Source organism: Micropterus dolomieu, linkage group LG10, assembly GCF_021292245.1.
Source record: "Micropterus dolomieu isolate WLL.071019.BEF.003 ecotype Adirondacks linkage group LG10, ASM2129224v1, whole genome shotgun sequence".
NCBI classification, from domain to species: Eukaryota; Metazoa; Chordata; class Actinopteri; order Centrarchiformes; family Centrarchidae; genus Micropterus; species Micropterus dolomieu.
In genome coordinates, this window is record NC_060159.1 from 14,438,690 (window position 1) to 14,454,449 (window position 15,760).

At 40.3% G+C, this 15,760-nt stretch overlaps 2 protein-coding genes across 3 annotated transcripts in view; both read left to right on the forward strand.

Annotated features, from left to right (window-relative positions):
• Window positions 1-5,442, forward strand: part of LOC123978144 (phospholipase ABHD3-like) — a 42,261-nt gene extending 36,819 nt beyond the window's left edge. For both annotated transcript variants that reach the window (XM_046061294.1, XM_046061295.1), the window contains exons 5-9: window positions 191-303; window positions 437-610; window positions 688-736; window positions 846-1,011; window positions 2,935-5,442. In XM_046061294.1, the coding sequence (XP_045917250.1) occupies window positions 191-303; window positions 437-610; window positions 688-736; window positions 846-1,011; window positions 2,935-3,140 (708 nt within the window). In that variant the 3' untranslated portion in view covers window positions 3,141-5,442. The remainder of the gene's footprint in view (window positions 1-190; window positions 304-436; window positions 611-687; window positions 737-845; window positions 1,012-2,934) is intronic.
• Window positions 5,443-11,151: 5,709 nt separating this feature from the next.
• The window catches only part of prkg3 (protein kinase cGMP-dependent 3), a 10,363-nt gene continuing 5,754 nt past the window's right edge, over window positions 11,152-15,760 (forward strand). Inside the window, exons 1-11 of the mRNA XM_046060807.1 lie at window positions 11,152-11,727; window positions 11,862-12,028; window positions 12,188-12,301; window positions 12,911-13,016; window positions 13,209-13,272; window positions 13,592-13,669; window positions 13,761-13,849; window positions 14,586-14,651; window positions 14,868-14,915; window positions 15,035-15,070; window positions 15,193-15,304. Coding sequence (XP_045916763.1) covers window positions 11,935-12,028; window positions 12,188-12,301; window positions 12,911-13,016; window positions 13,209-13,272; window positions 13,592-13,669; window positions 13,761-13,849; window positions 14,586-14,651; window positions 14,868-14,915; window positions 15,035-15,070; window positions 15,193-15,304 — 807 coding nt within the window. The 5' untranslated portion in view covers window positions 11,152-11,727; window positions 11,862-11,934. The remainder of the gene's footprint in view (window positions 11,728-11,861; window positions 12,029-12,187; window positions 12,302-12,910; window positions 13,017-13,208; window positions 13,273-13,591; window positions 13,670-13,760; window positions 13,850-14,585; window positions 14,652-14,867; window positions 14,916-15,034; window positions 15,071-15,192; window positions 15,305-15,760) is intronic.

Consider the following 15,760-nt stretch of genomic DNA (forward strand, 5'->3'; position numbering starts at 1 on the left):
GTGATTTCTGGATTTTTTTTTTTTTAGATTATGTCTCTCACAGTGGACATGCACCTACGATGACAATTTCAGACCCCTCCATGATTTCTAAGTGGGAGAACTTACAAAATAGCAGGGTGTTCAAATACTTATTTTCCTCACTGTAAATACTGCATGTAACGCTCCTCCTCTGTCCCTCTGCTTGCTTCAGACACCTGTTACCTACTGCGCGGCCAATACCTCAGATCTTGAGTGTGTGGTGCACCATGTCAAAGGACTTTACCCACATTCCCCTGTTCTTGGTGCTGGTGTGTCTTTGGGAGGGTGAGTAGGTGGACGTGCATTGGTTTCCAACTGTTCACATTTCTCTAAAAAATGGTATCAAAAAGTGATTTAATGTTAAAATGTATCATAGCTTTTTTTTGTTTTTTTTGTGTCTTCCCTTTACCGCCTGCAGCATGTTATTGTTAAATTACCTGGCCCGTAAACGCTCACATTCAGGGATGGTGGCGGGTATCACCATCTCTGTCCCCTGGGACGCAGTGAAGTCCTCCGCCTCAATGGAAGAGCCACTCAACTGGCTGCTCTTCAACAAATACCTCACGAGCGGCCTGTGTCGGGTTGTCACCAGGTCAGATAAGTGGCAGTTTCATAAAGTCCTGAATTTAGTTTAACAATTCGGGCTGTTAAAAAATCTGTTTCTCACAGGCACAGGAAGGTTCTGGAGAAAGTGGTGGACGTTGACTATGTCGTGAAGGTTTGGCCCGTTCCTTACATTTTCTTTGCTGTCATAGTTTCTCATCTCGCTTTTTATGTGTGATGGCCTTTACTCTGCATTTTCATTTAATTTCATCCATCTCATCTAGGCACAGACTATCCGTGAGTTTGACGAACGCTTCACCTCTTTGCTGTTTGGTTATAAATCTTGTGTGGACTATTACCGCGATGCCAGCCCAGCCAAAAAACTCCCCAATACAGCAGTACCCATCTTGTGTCTAAACGCTGCTGATGACCCCTTTTCTCCCCAACATGGTGAGTATGTAACAGGAGAAGATGGTCACTGTGTCGTGATGTTTTGTGATCAGAAGTCTGTGTGTGATTTCATCATTCATGACTGATTGTAGGTTTCCTGTAGAATGACGTTGTATCTCATTGGATCTGAAATGTGATCTGAGGGCATTCACACCTGACATATGATAGAGCCAGGTGTGACTGGATGACAGGTGTAGCCACAGCCTTTGTCTTTGGATATGTTTTAGTCTCATATGTGTATTCCTGATCTTTGGTATTGAGTTAAAAATGTAAAGTAATGTAACACACTATGTATTCATCCTGGTCCTATTTTTATAGTTACTGCATTAAAAGGAGTTCTTTTCCCAGCGGATAAATCCAGTAAGTCTGTCTTCTTGACAAACGTCTGAAAAATCTGTGATGTACTCTTAGACACTCAAAGTACAATATGACCTCACTTTCACTTCCCACACAACCCCAGACATATAAACACAGCACTCAACCGTCAATAGTGTGGACAGTATGGAATATGGAAAGATTTAAGTATGCACTGAGAGTGTCAGTATTACAAATACTAAAGCGGTAGAAATAATTACTTTCTATCTATGTAAGTCAATAATTTACAATGTCAATAAATATTAGTGTTATTGGCAAGTCTACCCCCTCTGTACCAAACGTTCATACTGGGACTGAATGACTAATCATATTCAAACCGAAATTGCGATTTGAAAGAATCGTGAAGACGGCGATTAAAATGTAGGTTAATTATACAGCACGACTGACCTGTTTTAAACAGTCGTGCAGTTACTAATTCATGCCGTTGTCATCCTTGTGTGACAGACCTACTCGCCAATCAGAAGCGCCATGCGCCTCCTGTTACAGTCCAACGTACCAATCAGAGCGGGCACAGGGCGTGTACATTTTACAACAACAAACGAAACTAGAGGAAAACGTGTTAATGGCGCAAGCCCAACTGACAGAAGCAGCAGCCGTGCCGCAGTTTTATGAAGTGTTTCAGCAGTGGAGCGTTTAGCCTGCCCTAAGTTGTTGACGTTGCCCTTTCTTGTGCTTCAACTATGGATAACAACTCTCTGTGAGCCGGTTTTGTGTGCCGCTCTCCGCAGGCTACATTCCCCACATGGGACATTTCAGAATAAGAGCGTTTTGCCTGCATGTTTTTGCTAACTTGTTCAGATTTTGTTGATTTGTTCGGTTGTCCTCGATTTTTGTGCTTCTACTATGGTTAGGTAGACTGCGTAGTTAAATTGTTTATTTTTTGTCTGTTTTAACTGTGTTTATTGTTGATACACGATCAGGAGTCTACTTAGGGTGTTTTATTTTGGAAATCCACCTGATTCTCTATGTCGTTCTGTGTCTGACTTCCTGCCTCGTTCATCAGCTCTGTGCAGCTTGACGCAGTGAATATTGAACTTTAGCTTAACTTTAAAAAAAATTTAATCGTAATCGCAATATCTAGCAGATTAGGTTAGACAATTAGATTTTTTCCCTAAATCATTCAGCCCTAATTCACATCCTCTTATCTGTCTCTCTGCTGTATCTGTAGAAGCCTAGCTAGGCTAACGTTAAACTAGTATTGAAACTCGGGCTGTTATGTATAGACATTAAAACGAGGGTTACCCATGGAACTGCAGTTGTGTGAATCACAGGTGACTGCCAGATGTTATAGCTAGGCATTAAAACGGCTGAAAACAGGGGTGAGGCGGTGTGTGTGTATAGGTTTGAATGCATTTTCTGAATTAGTGAAGGTGGCGTCTTCAAGCTAAAGTTAAGCTGTTAAGTTGCTCTTTAATGTTTTGTTTTGTGCTGTGGTTAATACCTCAGTCTTCATGCTACAGAAAACGTTTTCTAATAAAATCTAATGTTTAAGCTTGGCTGCTCTCAATAAATCTGACTCATTTCCCAATGTATTTCCTGCCCGCACAGCCTTCCCGTTGGCCATAGTCCAGAACCTGCCTAATGTGGCCCTGTTGTTGACGGCGCATGGTGGACACATCGCCTTCCTGCAGGGGTTGTTTCCCCGTGGCGAGAGCTACATGGAGCGCCTGTTTGGTCAATTTGTCCAAGCCGTATTTGAACACCCAAAGGATATCAAGAAAGCCTGTGGCATTAAGGAGGAGAAGATGAGCTGATCGTCTTTCACCCCGTCGCTCTGCACTCTGAACCTGACCTAATATCAGAACGACTGCTAGCTCCGAAGAATATGAAGTCAGTGGCATCATAGCAACAATTCACAAAAATGCCGTAATTTTACCACAGAAATGATGTCTCCTCCATGTTTGCACAGAGAATGATCAACTGTATTGTACAATCATGTGACCTCAACACAGCTACAAGCTAATCTACCTCCTCGTCGCCTCAGGTTCTCTTTTAATGAGCAATTAAAGGAGGATTAAAAAAAGTCAAGAATAAATTTTCATTGTTCAGGATTCTTTCAGCCAGCTAGTTAAAGTTAAAGGGTAACTTCTGTATTTTTCACCCTGGAAAGGATCCCAATAGCGGTAGACCTTTTTTTTTAAAGAGTAAGATCCTTTTTGCTTAACCAGAAAGTTGCTATAACGCTCTCATCAAAGCCACCAGACTCTCTTGATAATTTTACCTCACAGAACACGGGACTAGCTGGTCTACCGCTGCCTCGGTTGGTTAGTTTGTGTTATTGTGTGACTTTGGTGTTTCAAAGGGTAAAAAAACCCACCAAAGTCACACAACCAAACAGACCAACTGATTGAGGCAGTGGTAGACCGCAGAGGTAAATCTACCTTTTTTGTTAAGGGAGTCTGGTAGCTTTGACGAGTGCGATATGGCTGTCAAACAAAAATGATTTAACTCTTGAAAAAAAGGTCTGACTCAATAGGGATCCTTTCCATGATGTTGTCAAACAATTATAATAACAATCTGAGCCTGTCAGTGGCAAAAACAAGCACTTTAGTCGAAAAACTTTGACGGGGCGCAGTTGCCTGCAAGGATTACATTGCAGCCCTGTCTCGTTGCTGCCAACTGCAACGTACTCGGCCAATACTGGACCATTTTCAAAAAATGTTGTCCCACTTAGTCACGTAGACACAAAAACATTAGAAAAATAGGGTCCAATTTACAAAATACTGAACTTATCCTTTAATGCCTACAATTGCATCTTCAAAAAAAGAAGTAGTGTATATACATGATTTGTCAATAGAATGTAAGTTGCTTTTAATCACGTTTCTCCCACATGCCGTCCCAACTTAACATGTAGTGTGTGTAAAAAACAAAATGCACTATTAGTCCCTAGAAAATGAGTACTTGGACTTGAAGTACTATTTAAAAATATTATTTAAATAGAAGTTAAGTTAATATGAAAATTAGAATAGTAATATTGTCCTGTTGATATTGGTATACTGTTTGCTTTGCCTCACGTTACTTTGGTTTTGCAAGACTTGTTTTGCTTGAAGTGAGTAACATGCCTTAAAAGATTATACTTCCCCATCTATAAGCCCTGTATGCAAACTTTACACATGGTTTCTCAATTCCTAGCATACTCCAAGATAATCCTGCAAGCAGGCTCACCCTGAAAACTCCATACTGCAGGAATAAATCTGCCGTGAAGAAAATACTTTATATCATCTGAGTTTTTGATTTCAACACAAGAAGGGGAAATCTAAACATATTGCATGCTTGTATATGCTATTGCAGTGTGCTTGGTTGCAGTGTAAGTTACGCAGTCCATCAGAGGTAACTGGTGTCAAAAAAACCCACTAAATCTCAGTGTGGTAATTGAGCTATTTGTACCAGTTGTCAATCATTTGTTCATAGCTACTGGTTCTGAATTTGCCTGTGTTGTAATTTGCCTTTGTCATAGAAACACATTGTTTGGAGAATTGGTGGTGGATAAAAGAATGTCTCTTGTGTGTGTATTGTGGCCATATTAAGTACACATGATAATTATTTGAAGTGTAGTTTGCAGTTATAGGAGGGCATTTGTCATGAATTTGATCACTGAAGTATTTAAAAGTGTGTGTGCACTGAATGTCTTTTAAAATCAGTTTAGAAAATGTATTATGTATCACCAATAGAGCACTGATGATATAAACACAAAATGATAATATGCCAAAATTTAAGCTACTCTTAATTTCAGATTTAATGTCCTTTGCACCAGACGCTACAGTTGTTTGACTTGACTTTAAACAGGAAATCTTTTCAACTGGGACTCAAGAACATGAGTGTGTGTTAAGAGTAGAGTGGCAAATGTTACTAATAGCTGGCTTATTGAGTTTATTTGCTCATCAGCTCTTTGCAATGTTCACCACATTTACTTGCCTTTAATTGCTGTGTTTTTTTTAGTGGACAGGTGTTTTTTTTCCCAGTTTCACTTCTGTATGAGCTATAACCACAATGTCATCTGTCATATCTATTTGATTTTTGAAATACACTTGAATTAAAGAATGATAGTAAAACTAATTTTAATTTCTGGGGGTGATTCTTTATCATATAAAAGTGATTGTAAGCTCAAGATATCAGTAAGATCATCAATAGCAACACATTCTGTCTGGTGTGTTTTGATTAATACATCTAACCATGAGCGATCCTCATGAAAAGTATAACACACACGGCCTGTCACTGGGTTCTTTCCGGTTCCACAGCTGAAATCCTAGCCGTTTTATCTGTGAGCGGTCGAGTCATTAATGTTGTTGATTTACCAGACAGAGTATCAATAATTAACTGTGAACAATAAAGTCCCACACCCTCTGTCACAATGCTAACCCTTCAGCCTCATTTAGATTCATTTAATGACGCTGCAGCCAGTAAAACATCCAGTGGCATGTGGAAAAACAGAAACCTAATGAAGTAGACACTTTCTAACTGACAGATATAATCTGGAGTTCGCCCTCGGCTTTGATAATTTCCCTGCTCTCCAGCTGTCAGTTATGTGAGTGTAACTCTCAGAGGAAAGGCACTCAGCATGATTATTTTAGAAAGAGATTGTCTTTGAAAAACTGAATATTTGTCATTGATTTTTAAAATATCAAGGTAGAAGAAAGTGGGAAAAAGCATTTGAGAAAATATATAAGATTCGTCTCTGTTGCTTGTGTACATCTCATATCATATCTCATATATATTTGCAGTGACTTACTCATTGTTTACCTCGCTTTAATTTTCTCTGGTATCTGTCTTCTACGGCAGCAGGAAATACTAATTCACTGTTAAATGTCACAGAAATCACAAATCAGTATTGCAGTTGTCTTTTAAAGTTAAAAAAGGCCACTGTACACAGGTACATAATGAGAGAAAACAAATTAAATGCAATGAAATCCCACAGAAGAAATCACGATTGTTACAACCCAACTTCAGCTTTCTCCCTAGTCCATCCTCCTCCTCCTCCTGCCTGCCTGTATTCCCCTACCTGATGTGATGGGAGGAGCCTCAGGTTATCGTTAATGATTCAACACCAGACTGCTGAGATTGACAGATAGAGAAAGAGGAGTGAGGAGAGAGTGAGAGATTGCCGGAGAGAAGTAAAAATAGTGAAAAGCTGTAGAGCAGACATGACAATGTAAAGCTGAGAAAGTGTGCAGCGGGTGGAAGAAGAAGTAATGCCAGAGAGGTTGACTGCATGTCTGTGTATCCAGTCTGTAGACAGTCTGGGGGTAAAGCAGAAACACACAGCGAATACTACTCTACATCTGAAAGTGGATCTCGTGAGCAGTTCAGGGTGATTGTTTGGCTCCTATGGTCCTTGCGGCCTTTATAGACTGGACAGACATCCATCTTCCCTCCTGAGCCACACAGCCTGCAGGTGAGTGTGACTGTGGCTTATCTGTCTACATAGTACATGGCATTGTGTCTTTGAGAGTTGGATGTCATGTAAAGAGAGGATTTTAAAGGCATTTTAACAGCTGTGTTGTTAAGCGCTCTAGACCCACATTTCATCAAGTGGCTCGGCGTGTTTAAAGTGCAGAATCTTATCTCTACAGGTTCGTAAACAGAGAAATACTGCAAATACTGTTGATCTGCATGTACCAGAGAACCCTAATATCCCGTTAAAGAGTGCACCTTAAACACACCACCAGACTAGATGCATTTTCTCTCCAGGTTTCTATTACAGAGCATCTTAATTCAGCTGTAGTTACACTTTGCCATGAATTAGTAATGAGGCAGTATGGAGTGTACAGTATGGTGCTTGTTTTGGGATAATGGGGATCAGTCCAGCATCATGTTCCAGCTGTGCAGCTGAAAGCAGACAGAAATACCTCCCTTTTTTTTAGTTGTCTCTTCTCCCACAGTCGTTTACCGGCTGCTTGTGAATATAGTTGGCTTCCAAAGATCATTGATCGTTGTTAAAAATATGCGTCAAACTTAATGGTCTCGACTGTAAAGGCTCACACACCCCTTCAGTTTCTTGTAGACAGAGACAACTCCCGCACAGTCCTTTCACTTGCAATAAACTTTATTGAAAGATGCAACGTTTCACCTTCATCAGGTAAAACGGAGGAACAGAGAACATTCCAGATAGATATTGCCAATGCCTCCTCGGGGACCATGAGCTGTCAAGTAATAATAATAATAATAATAATAATCTTTATTTGTAGAGCACTTTTCAAAAACAAGTTACAAAGTGCTTTAACAAGTGTAAAGACAATAATACCCAAGAGACAATAATACAAAAACAATACAAGATAAAAGTAATCCCACAGTCAAAAAATTTATCCAATCCAGTTTACTCAATTTATCATGGACAGCAACTGGTGCTCTCTTCTCTTAAATGTAATAGTCTGAAATATATATAATATAATATAATATATATATATAATATATACTTGAAATATATCTCAGACTTTTCAACAGATTAAAAATAAATGAATACAGATGTGTGTGTGTGTGTGTGTGTGTGTGTGTGTGTGTGTGTGACACGTTAATAAAACACCCACAGACAAATCTGACTTCTTAGTGTGGTGCAACACGTAGTGACGTTTTGTTGCCATTATATTCCCTGTAAAACTTTAATGACCATCAAGCTTAGCCTTTCTTGCAACACAGGCCTGTTAACTCCTGGCACTGCAGCTGCATTGTGTTACGTACTAGATTATCACATTGTCGCCTCCCCCCCTTGATGGTAAATGATTGGTGTGATGGACAATATCACATCCACTATAGGTGACTGGGAATGCTATGAAGATTAGGCCCAATGCTGTTATCCATGTCAGTACGACCTTCTGTCCAGACTTGCATTAAAGAAACAATACTCTTTGATAGTGGAATAGGAGCCATTTTATAGTCCCCAGAGTTTGTTGGTAAATTGCTCAGTGACTTTATGATTGCTTTAACATTGTGTCTAATCTCAGCGCTGTCCAATGTTCAGGGTCACATGATGAGCACTGTCCTGGTATGGATGTTTGAGTTTTTAGGATATTTGTCAGGTAACCAGTGGCCTTGCGTTTGTATTGATTGTAATGTTTGGTATGTCAATACAGACAAAACATCTTTACATTAACAGCAAAATGAAAATGGTGGAGAAGCCTTGTTATCAGGGCTTTTGCAAACAGATCACCTAGATGAAAAAAATATTGGATCTGGTGTGTGGTTAACCTATCTCATGCAGCAGTGCTAATGAATCTGTGCCAATTTATTTGCATGCACACACATTTGCTGCTTGGCTAGATCCACTCTAATACTCAAACACAAAATTATATAGTAGAGGTTGTTAATGTCACATATTATTGCAAAAAGTACATAAGCAAAGAGAATAAAGCACACGTAAGCACACAGCCACCAAAAAGGGAGCTAATAATGACAGCTTTTGTACTATTTTGACAGGTTTTGTGCCATTATCAGTCATAGGTACAGTAATAGATCTTTAGCAAAAGCTGGCAGGGTGTGACAGGATTCAAAAGGCACCCTGTTGACTGTCCATCATTAGTCTGCATTATTCAGCGGTGCTCTTGCTGTGTGCAGGCGGTGAAGTACAGTTCAGGGCCTTGTGAAAAAGGCACTAGCATAGTTACATCCAGATGAAATATGATGTTTGGTTCTTTGTGTGTGAAAGTCTGCACACATACCGGAATGTTTGGTGGTGTATTTAATATCTGTTTTAAGATACATCATATTTAACTTATTACTTGCATACCATTGATTTTGCTGCAGTTTGTGTTTACCATGCTATTATTTCCTCCAATATATATATATATATATATATATATATATATATATATTAGTTTTTTCCCCCTGTAGTCATGGAGAAGCAACTACAGGAGCTGAAGCTGCAGCTAGAAAAGCAATGTCTGATCAACCAGGATCTGCAGAGGCAAAACAAAGACCTGAGTGAGTGCAACCATAACTACAACACATTAAAGAGTAACTTCACATTAGACCACACCCAACACCAAAGCTAGCTGGGTTGTGACAAGAATGTACTTTAATACAAAGCTACATCACTATTTCACAGTGAGTTGAGCATAAAATAATCACTTATTAGCAGGGCAACAAGGTGTGTTCAGATAGAAAGCAAATCTTGCATCATTTGACCCACTGGACTGTGTTTGTTCGCCCCAAACAGCCAATGTATTGACAGTACAGGGGTTAGCTGCAAGCTAGTTGGCAGCGGATGCACAGACCAGGAGTATACCTATGTATGTTTGAGTTTAGCTTAGCCTTTGATCTCAGAAGATATCCAGTTCAGTTATTTTCCTTCAGTCTCTTCCCTTTTTAGCCTCATCTCTGTACTTTTATGAAGTAGACTGGGATAAGTTGAAATCTTCAACTTGTCTCCCACCTGGTCTCGCCGCCTTGAGGGAATTTGTGTCTAATCACATTTTAATTGCTTTTGTGTGCAATTGCATCGGCTCCAAACTTCGACTTGCCTTCTGTCTGAATACACTTAAACTGGTACAGTTACCCTTTAATGCATGTTTATGTAGAATTATTACATTAGCATCACGTCAATGAAAAAATCTGTTTTATTCAAATTATAAAAACACAAGTTTGCAATTCAGATTTTAATAAAACATCTTCAAGACCACACACATATCGGCTGATATTAGCTTATCCCACATACTGTATATTGTATCAGTGTACATTGGCTGATTAATAACAAGACATTGTTGCATATTCAAACAGGGCAACCGAGAACATAAGGAATTGGACCCAAATGTAGACTAGGAGACAAGTGCAATTCATTGATTCAAAACAAGAACAAGCGGCTTACAGTGATGAGGAGGCAGAGAAAGCGGTCCAATATAGGCAAACAAATCCAAAGGAACAGGGAAAATCCCCAAAATAATCTAGGGTCAAGAAAAAAATTATCCAAAACACAGAGAACTAAACAATAGAAGAGGCTGGAACTCTTCTTGACACATGGACAAAAACTGTCTAACACTGAAACAAGGGAACATACAAACTAAATACACAAGTGAGGGGAGGATAACGAGTCACAGATGAAATAATTCAGGTGGAAAACCATACAAATAGGAGGTAGGAGTAGGAGGTGAAGTTAAAAATAAACATGACATAACAGACATTGCAGCAGAGAAATTTTTTTTTTGTAAAATGTAAAATATTCTGTTCAATATATATTTTGATAATATTGATCTGCCAATATATGTGTTTATTTCTATGCTTGATATTTAAACTCTCAAATATCAATTTCACCATCAGCCTCAGTATTGATTGGGTGAACATGAATCATGCACTATAGCAGCATGTCATTTCCTACACTGAATATGTTTCTCTGTTTTTATCCTCATAGAACAACGACTGCATGAAAAAGAAAAGCTTTTGCAGAATCTGCAGAGTCAATATCATGATCTGGGTAAGAGGCTAACATGGGCACCAGGGGCAGGGACACACACACACGCACGCACACACACACACACACACACACACACACACACACACACACACACACACACACACACACACGCGTGCGCGATTGAGGTGATCTTTCATTCAAAATCCTTCTGAAACATGGCAGCACTTTGCAGTAGTTAACCCTCCATTTGTGTTCCTGTCTGTTTTAGAGTTTCCCTCCCAGAGCGGTAATGAGATTGATCCGGAGGTCAGGACAAGCCGTGCGGCTGTCATTGCCCCAGAGCCAATCCCTGAGACCCTGGAGATTAAACGCAACAGGGTCAAGAAAACTGCCAGGTTGGTAATCAGTAGTGCTGAAGAGAGGAATTCCCATTTAAGTGTGGCCCCAATCAGACCAAGCGCTTTTTGCAGATTGCAAAGCACACCACACTACCGTGAAGTAAACCCACAAATCTGATCTGACTGGACAATGCAGTGCAGTTTGCGGGATTGTAGTCAGTTTGAGCGGTTGTTGGTCTACTCTATCTTGGCTCACTAAAAACATTGCAACCAGTGACAGCATTGCGGGGTCAACCACACAAATGTCTTTGCTATTCACCGTTCAATGTTAATTTCATGCATGTGCAACCGGGCCCTTACACCTCTTCCTAAAATACTGCAAGCGAGTGAACTGTAATGGATAGAGCACAAACAATTGTCCACATAAACTACGAGTGATGTCAGCCTTGTTGATGGCTTACTACCGGGGAAAGGGAAACAACCAAGAATTCAGTGTTGATTTTGTTTTTGCACGTCGCTCAGTCAGGTCCTGGACACATGGAGCAGGTTAGAACATCTCCATTAGGAAAAACTGAAGTAATCAAATATTCGCTCGTTCGCAGTTTGCATCTTTGCTTTGCGGGGAGTTCAACTTTGGTGAACTTTCGTCAGTCAATAGAAGAGGTGTGTGTGGTCATTTGCGTGGTCCAAGCAGGATCTAACTGCTTCTCCTGCACGTCGAAAACAAAAATGTATGACGGGTTTTCATGTCTGTGTGGGAGCTCATAAAAATGACTTCTTTCACCTCCCATCATCAGCGAGACAAGTCTGATCATCAAAGCCATCCAGAAGAATGATTTCCTGAGCCGCCTTGACAATGAGCAAACAGCGATGATGGTGGATCTCTTGGCGGTATCTAAGTTCAAACCAGAGGATGACGTCATTAAAGAGGGCACTGAAGGAGACAGCATGTACATAGTAGCAGGTAGGGAACACACCTGAGTGTGTTTTGATGTGTGTTTTCTGTCTGTCCTGCTGCATGTGATTGAGGATTTTATTTAAAAAACACCCATATATGTAGAAAATAATTGAAAATTCCGTACATTTCTCTTTGAAGCAAATTTCTTGTCCTTCCACCTAATAGCTGGTGAGCTCCGTGTCACCCAGGCAGGCCAGGAACTACGCACCTTAACCACTGGTGATGTTTTTGGGGAGCTGGCCATCCTGTACAACTGCAAACGGACAGCAACAGTCAAAGGTCAGCCCCTGCAATGACGACTCCTGGAAGTGCATGGAGATAAAATGATGACAAATGAACGCAGCCGCCCACATTTGGCTGTTTATCTTCATGCTAAAGGAATAAATAGCAAATGTGATGTGATAATTTGGTCTAGCAAAAGTACAGTAGGCAAGTAAGCAGAACAAATTACTATTTTACCTTTAGGGCTGTACTGAACAGTTTAAAGCTTCCAATCTTCCTTCATAACATTGAGTTTCAAATTCTAAATCAACATTCGAATGCTGTGCAGCTTTCCCACCCACTTCTATTCATTCTGCAGCGTGCAGTTTGAGAGGTTGGGACAACGTCTCTTTCCTCTGCTCTATTGGGTCTGTGAGGGAACGCACACACACACACGCACACACACACACACACACACACACACACACACACACACACACACACACACACACACACACACACACACACACACACACACACCGGGCAACAGACAGGGCTACATGCATTCGCACAATTTCAGTATCAGTTGTCTTTTATTTCATTTGATAATGGCTCACCTACTGATAGTAAAGCTGTTCAGCCAGACAGTCTTAATTACAGCCTTTGTAACTTTCACTTACATTACAGCTAAGACTGCAGTGCGTCTGTGGTGCATGGAGCGACAGACTTACAGGACCATCATAACCATCAAGTCCAAGAAAAAAAGGGAGCAGCTCATGGGCTTCCTGAAGACGTGAGTTTAAAGACACTGCAGCTAGTAGGACTTTAGTATGGTTTTCCCAAATTGAACTAATTCTATTCTTCTATTCTTTGATCTTGGTTTGGTAGTGCCATAACAGTGTCACTAACGATGCACTTTTCATGACTTAACGGACCATGTAACTATTTGTAACCCTGCTGCTATATTGTTAACATGCTGCCACAGGTCTCGTACTCTGAAGGACCTGAATGATGTCCAGTTGTCCAAAATCATTGACTCAATGGAGGAGGTGTGTACTTAGATGTCCCTCTGTGAACTTTAAGTGTTACTCTTGCCATGTGAAATACAAAATACAGGTCCAGTTTTAGTGAGCTAATGAAACCCATTTTAGTAATAAATAATTTTAATACGTTTTGAAGATAAGCTCAAAAACAGATGGTCATTAAGTTAAAAACAATATCATGTTTTAGTTCCTGAAACGCTGATATTTTAAATGTCAGGTTAGATTGGAAAGAAAGTGTTTTCAAGGCACTATGCATAACTTGTGGCGTTGTTATATATTTACATTTACTCATTTGGCAGACCCTTTTTTGTCTTGTCTTCCACAGGTGAAGTACCAGGACAAAGACATTATAGTTCGAGAAGGAACAGAAGCAAACACGTTCTACATCATTCTCAAAGGAGAGGTAACGTAGAGTCATATTGTGTGCACAAACTCATATTTAAATGGTGTGTACATGCACTCATCTTCCTCCCTCTCATGTGTTTCCTCCTCAGGTCCTGGTGACTAAAAATGTGAACGGGCATCAGAAGCACATTCGTAGGATGGGAAAAGGGGAGCATTTCGGGGAACAAGCCCTCATACGGTAACCATGGCAACTCACCACATGCCTGAGGACATTTGTTAAAGTCTTGTGCAACAGCCGCTGCTGTGTGCACCTACCTTAACTGTTGTCATCGTTGATATTTGGGTTGTACAACCTACCAATTACCTTCTAAATGTGAACAGTCATTTTCGTCTACTTAAGAAATTTTAAAACACCAAATTTAGAAGCGTTTCCCTAAATTACTGAGTGCAGAAGACATTTAAAAACATTTAGCAAATCTTTAACTGTTAAAATATTCTGCTGTAATGTACTTGGACATCAGTAGTACTGCTGCATAGAAACCAAGAATACAGTGTGTAATCTACGGTAGAATAACAGACACATTGGTTTGATTATGTAAGGGTGATAGTGGCATCATCATCATCCAGCTAGTGATGTCTGCCTCTAAAGTGTTGAGTATAAGGCACTAGCTCTTTTGTTTTATAGTTGCATAGAGATGAATTCATAAATACACATGTATTTATGCTGTATCCACATGTATTAATGTCCTGTACATCAACAAAGTATCTGTCATGAGCAGCCATAGTAAACTGACTTAGATGATGACAGATGAAAAAATGTCACGTCATTGATTACAGCTGCTAATGCAGAGTTTGCCTAAATTTCTGACAACTAAAATCCACTTTTTCTGCATTGAGGTGTTGACAATTTTAGATGTACAGTAATGAGATACAGTTTTCCTGGGTTGACATGTGCAGTGTTTTTCCTCTTGCAGTGAAGTCTTGAGAACTGCCACCTGTACTGCGGATGGCCCGGTTACCTGCTTCTCCATTGACAAGGAGTGAGTCTGACTCGACATTAAATTCTGAGTGTAAACAAAGGCGATGTCCCTGTTCATTCAGGCTCTGCAGTGATGGCTGTTGCTACTGGAGAGAAAAATCCTTTGAGGAATTCCTTCAGCATATTTCTTCTCTGTCACCTTGTTTGCTTTTTGTACTTTCTGTAGTTGTCATTTGCTGATTGATGCACAGTTTGACTAACAGTGCCTTTTCTTTAGGGTATTTGAAGAGACAATTCCCATAGAGCACCTGGAGCTGTTTGACGAGTACGTACCGTTTAAAACCTTTCGTTTCAACATGAATCTTTTCATCTTGGTGAAAATAGTGATGTGTAGATGAAATACACTGCTCCATGCTCAAATATTGACTCTCTTTTACCTCCCAGCTCCAAAGTGCTGCAGGAGGCACAAGCTCCAGAAAGGTGAGTGGCAGTGGAGGAGGATAAGGGTGCTGGCTGAAAGATGTAACACAGTCATACGAATCACACAAATGAGTTCCTTGAAATGAAAACAGCGTTAGTTTAAAGCTCTCCGTCTCTGTCAGTCCCAGCTCCACTCTGAAGTTTAAGGACCTGGTTCCTGTGATGTATCAGGAGGGTCGCTATCAAGGAGATCCTGTCACGCTCGGAGTCGGCGGGTTTGGCCGTGTTGAGCTGGTGAGTGTATTTGTGTGTTTCACAACTTTATATTTTATTTTGTCAGCAAGGTTAACATTGATATGCAAGATCTCTTCTTCCAGGGAGTCCTGGTCAAGAGGGCATACAGGCCATTCCAGCGACATCCATAACACATTCCACCTCAAGTCAAGGATATATATAACAACAACATGTTTCCTTCAGAGCAGTTTGTAAAAGACTTTTCAGAAAGGTATTCAAAGATTCAATTCAATTCAATTCAATTTTATTTATATAGCGCCAAATCACAACAACAGTTATCTCACAGCGCTTTTCATAAGAGAGCAGGTCTAGACCGTACTCTATGATGCTATTTACAGAAGCCCAACAGTTCCCACCAAGAGTAAGCACTAGGCGACAGAGGCAAGGAAAAACTTCCTTTTAAGAGGCAGAAACCTCGAGCAGAACCATGGCTCAGGGTGGGCGGCCATCTGCCTC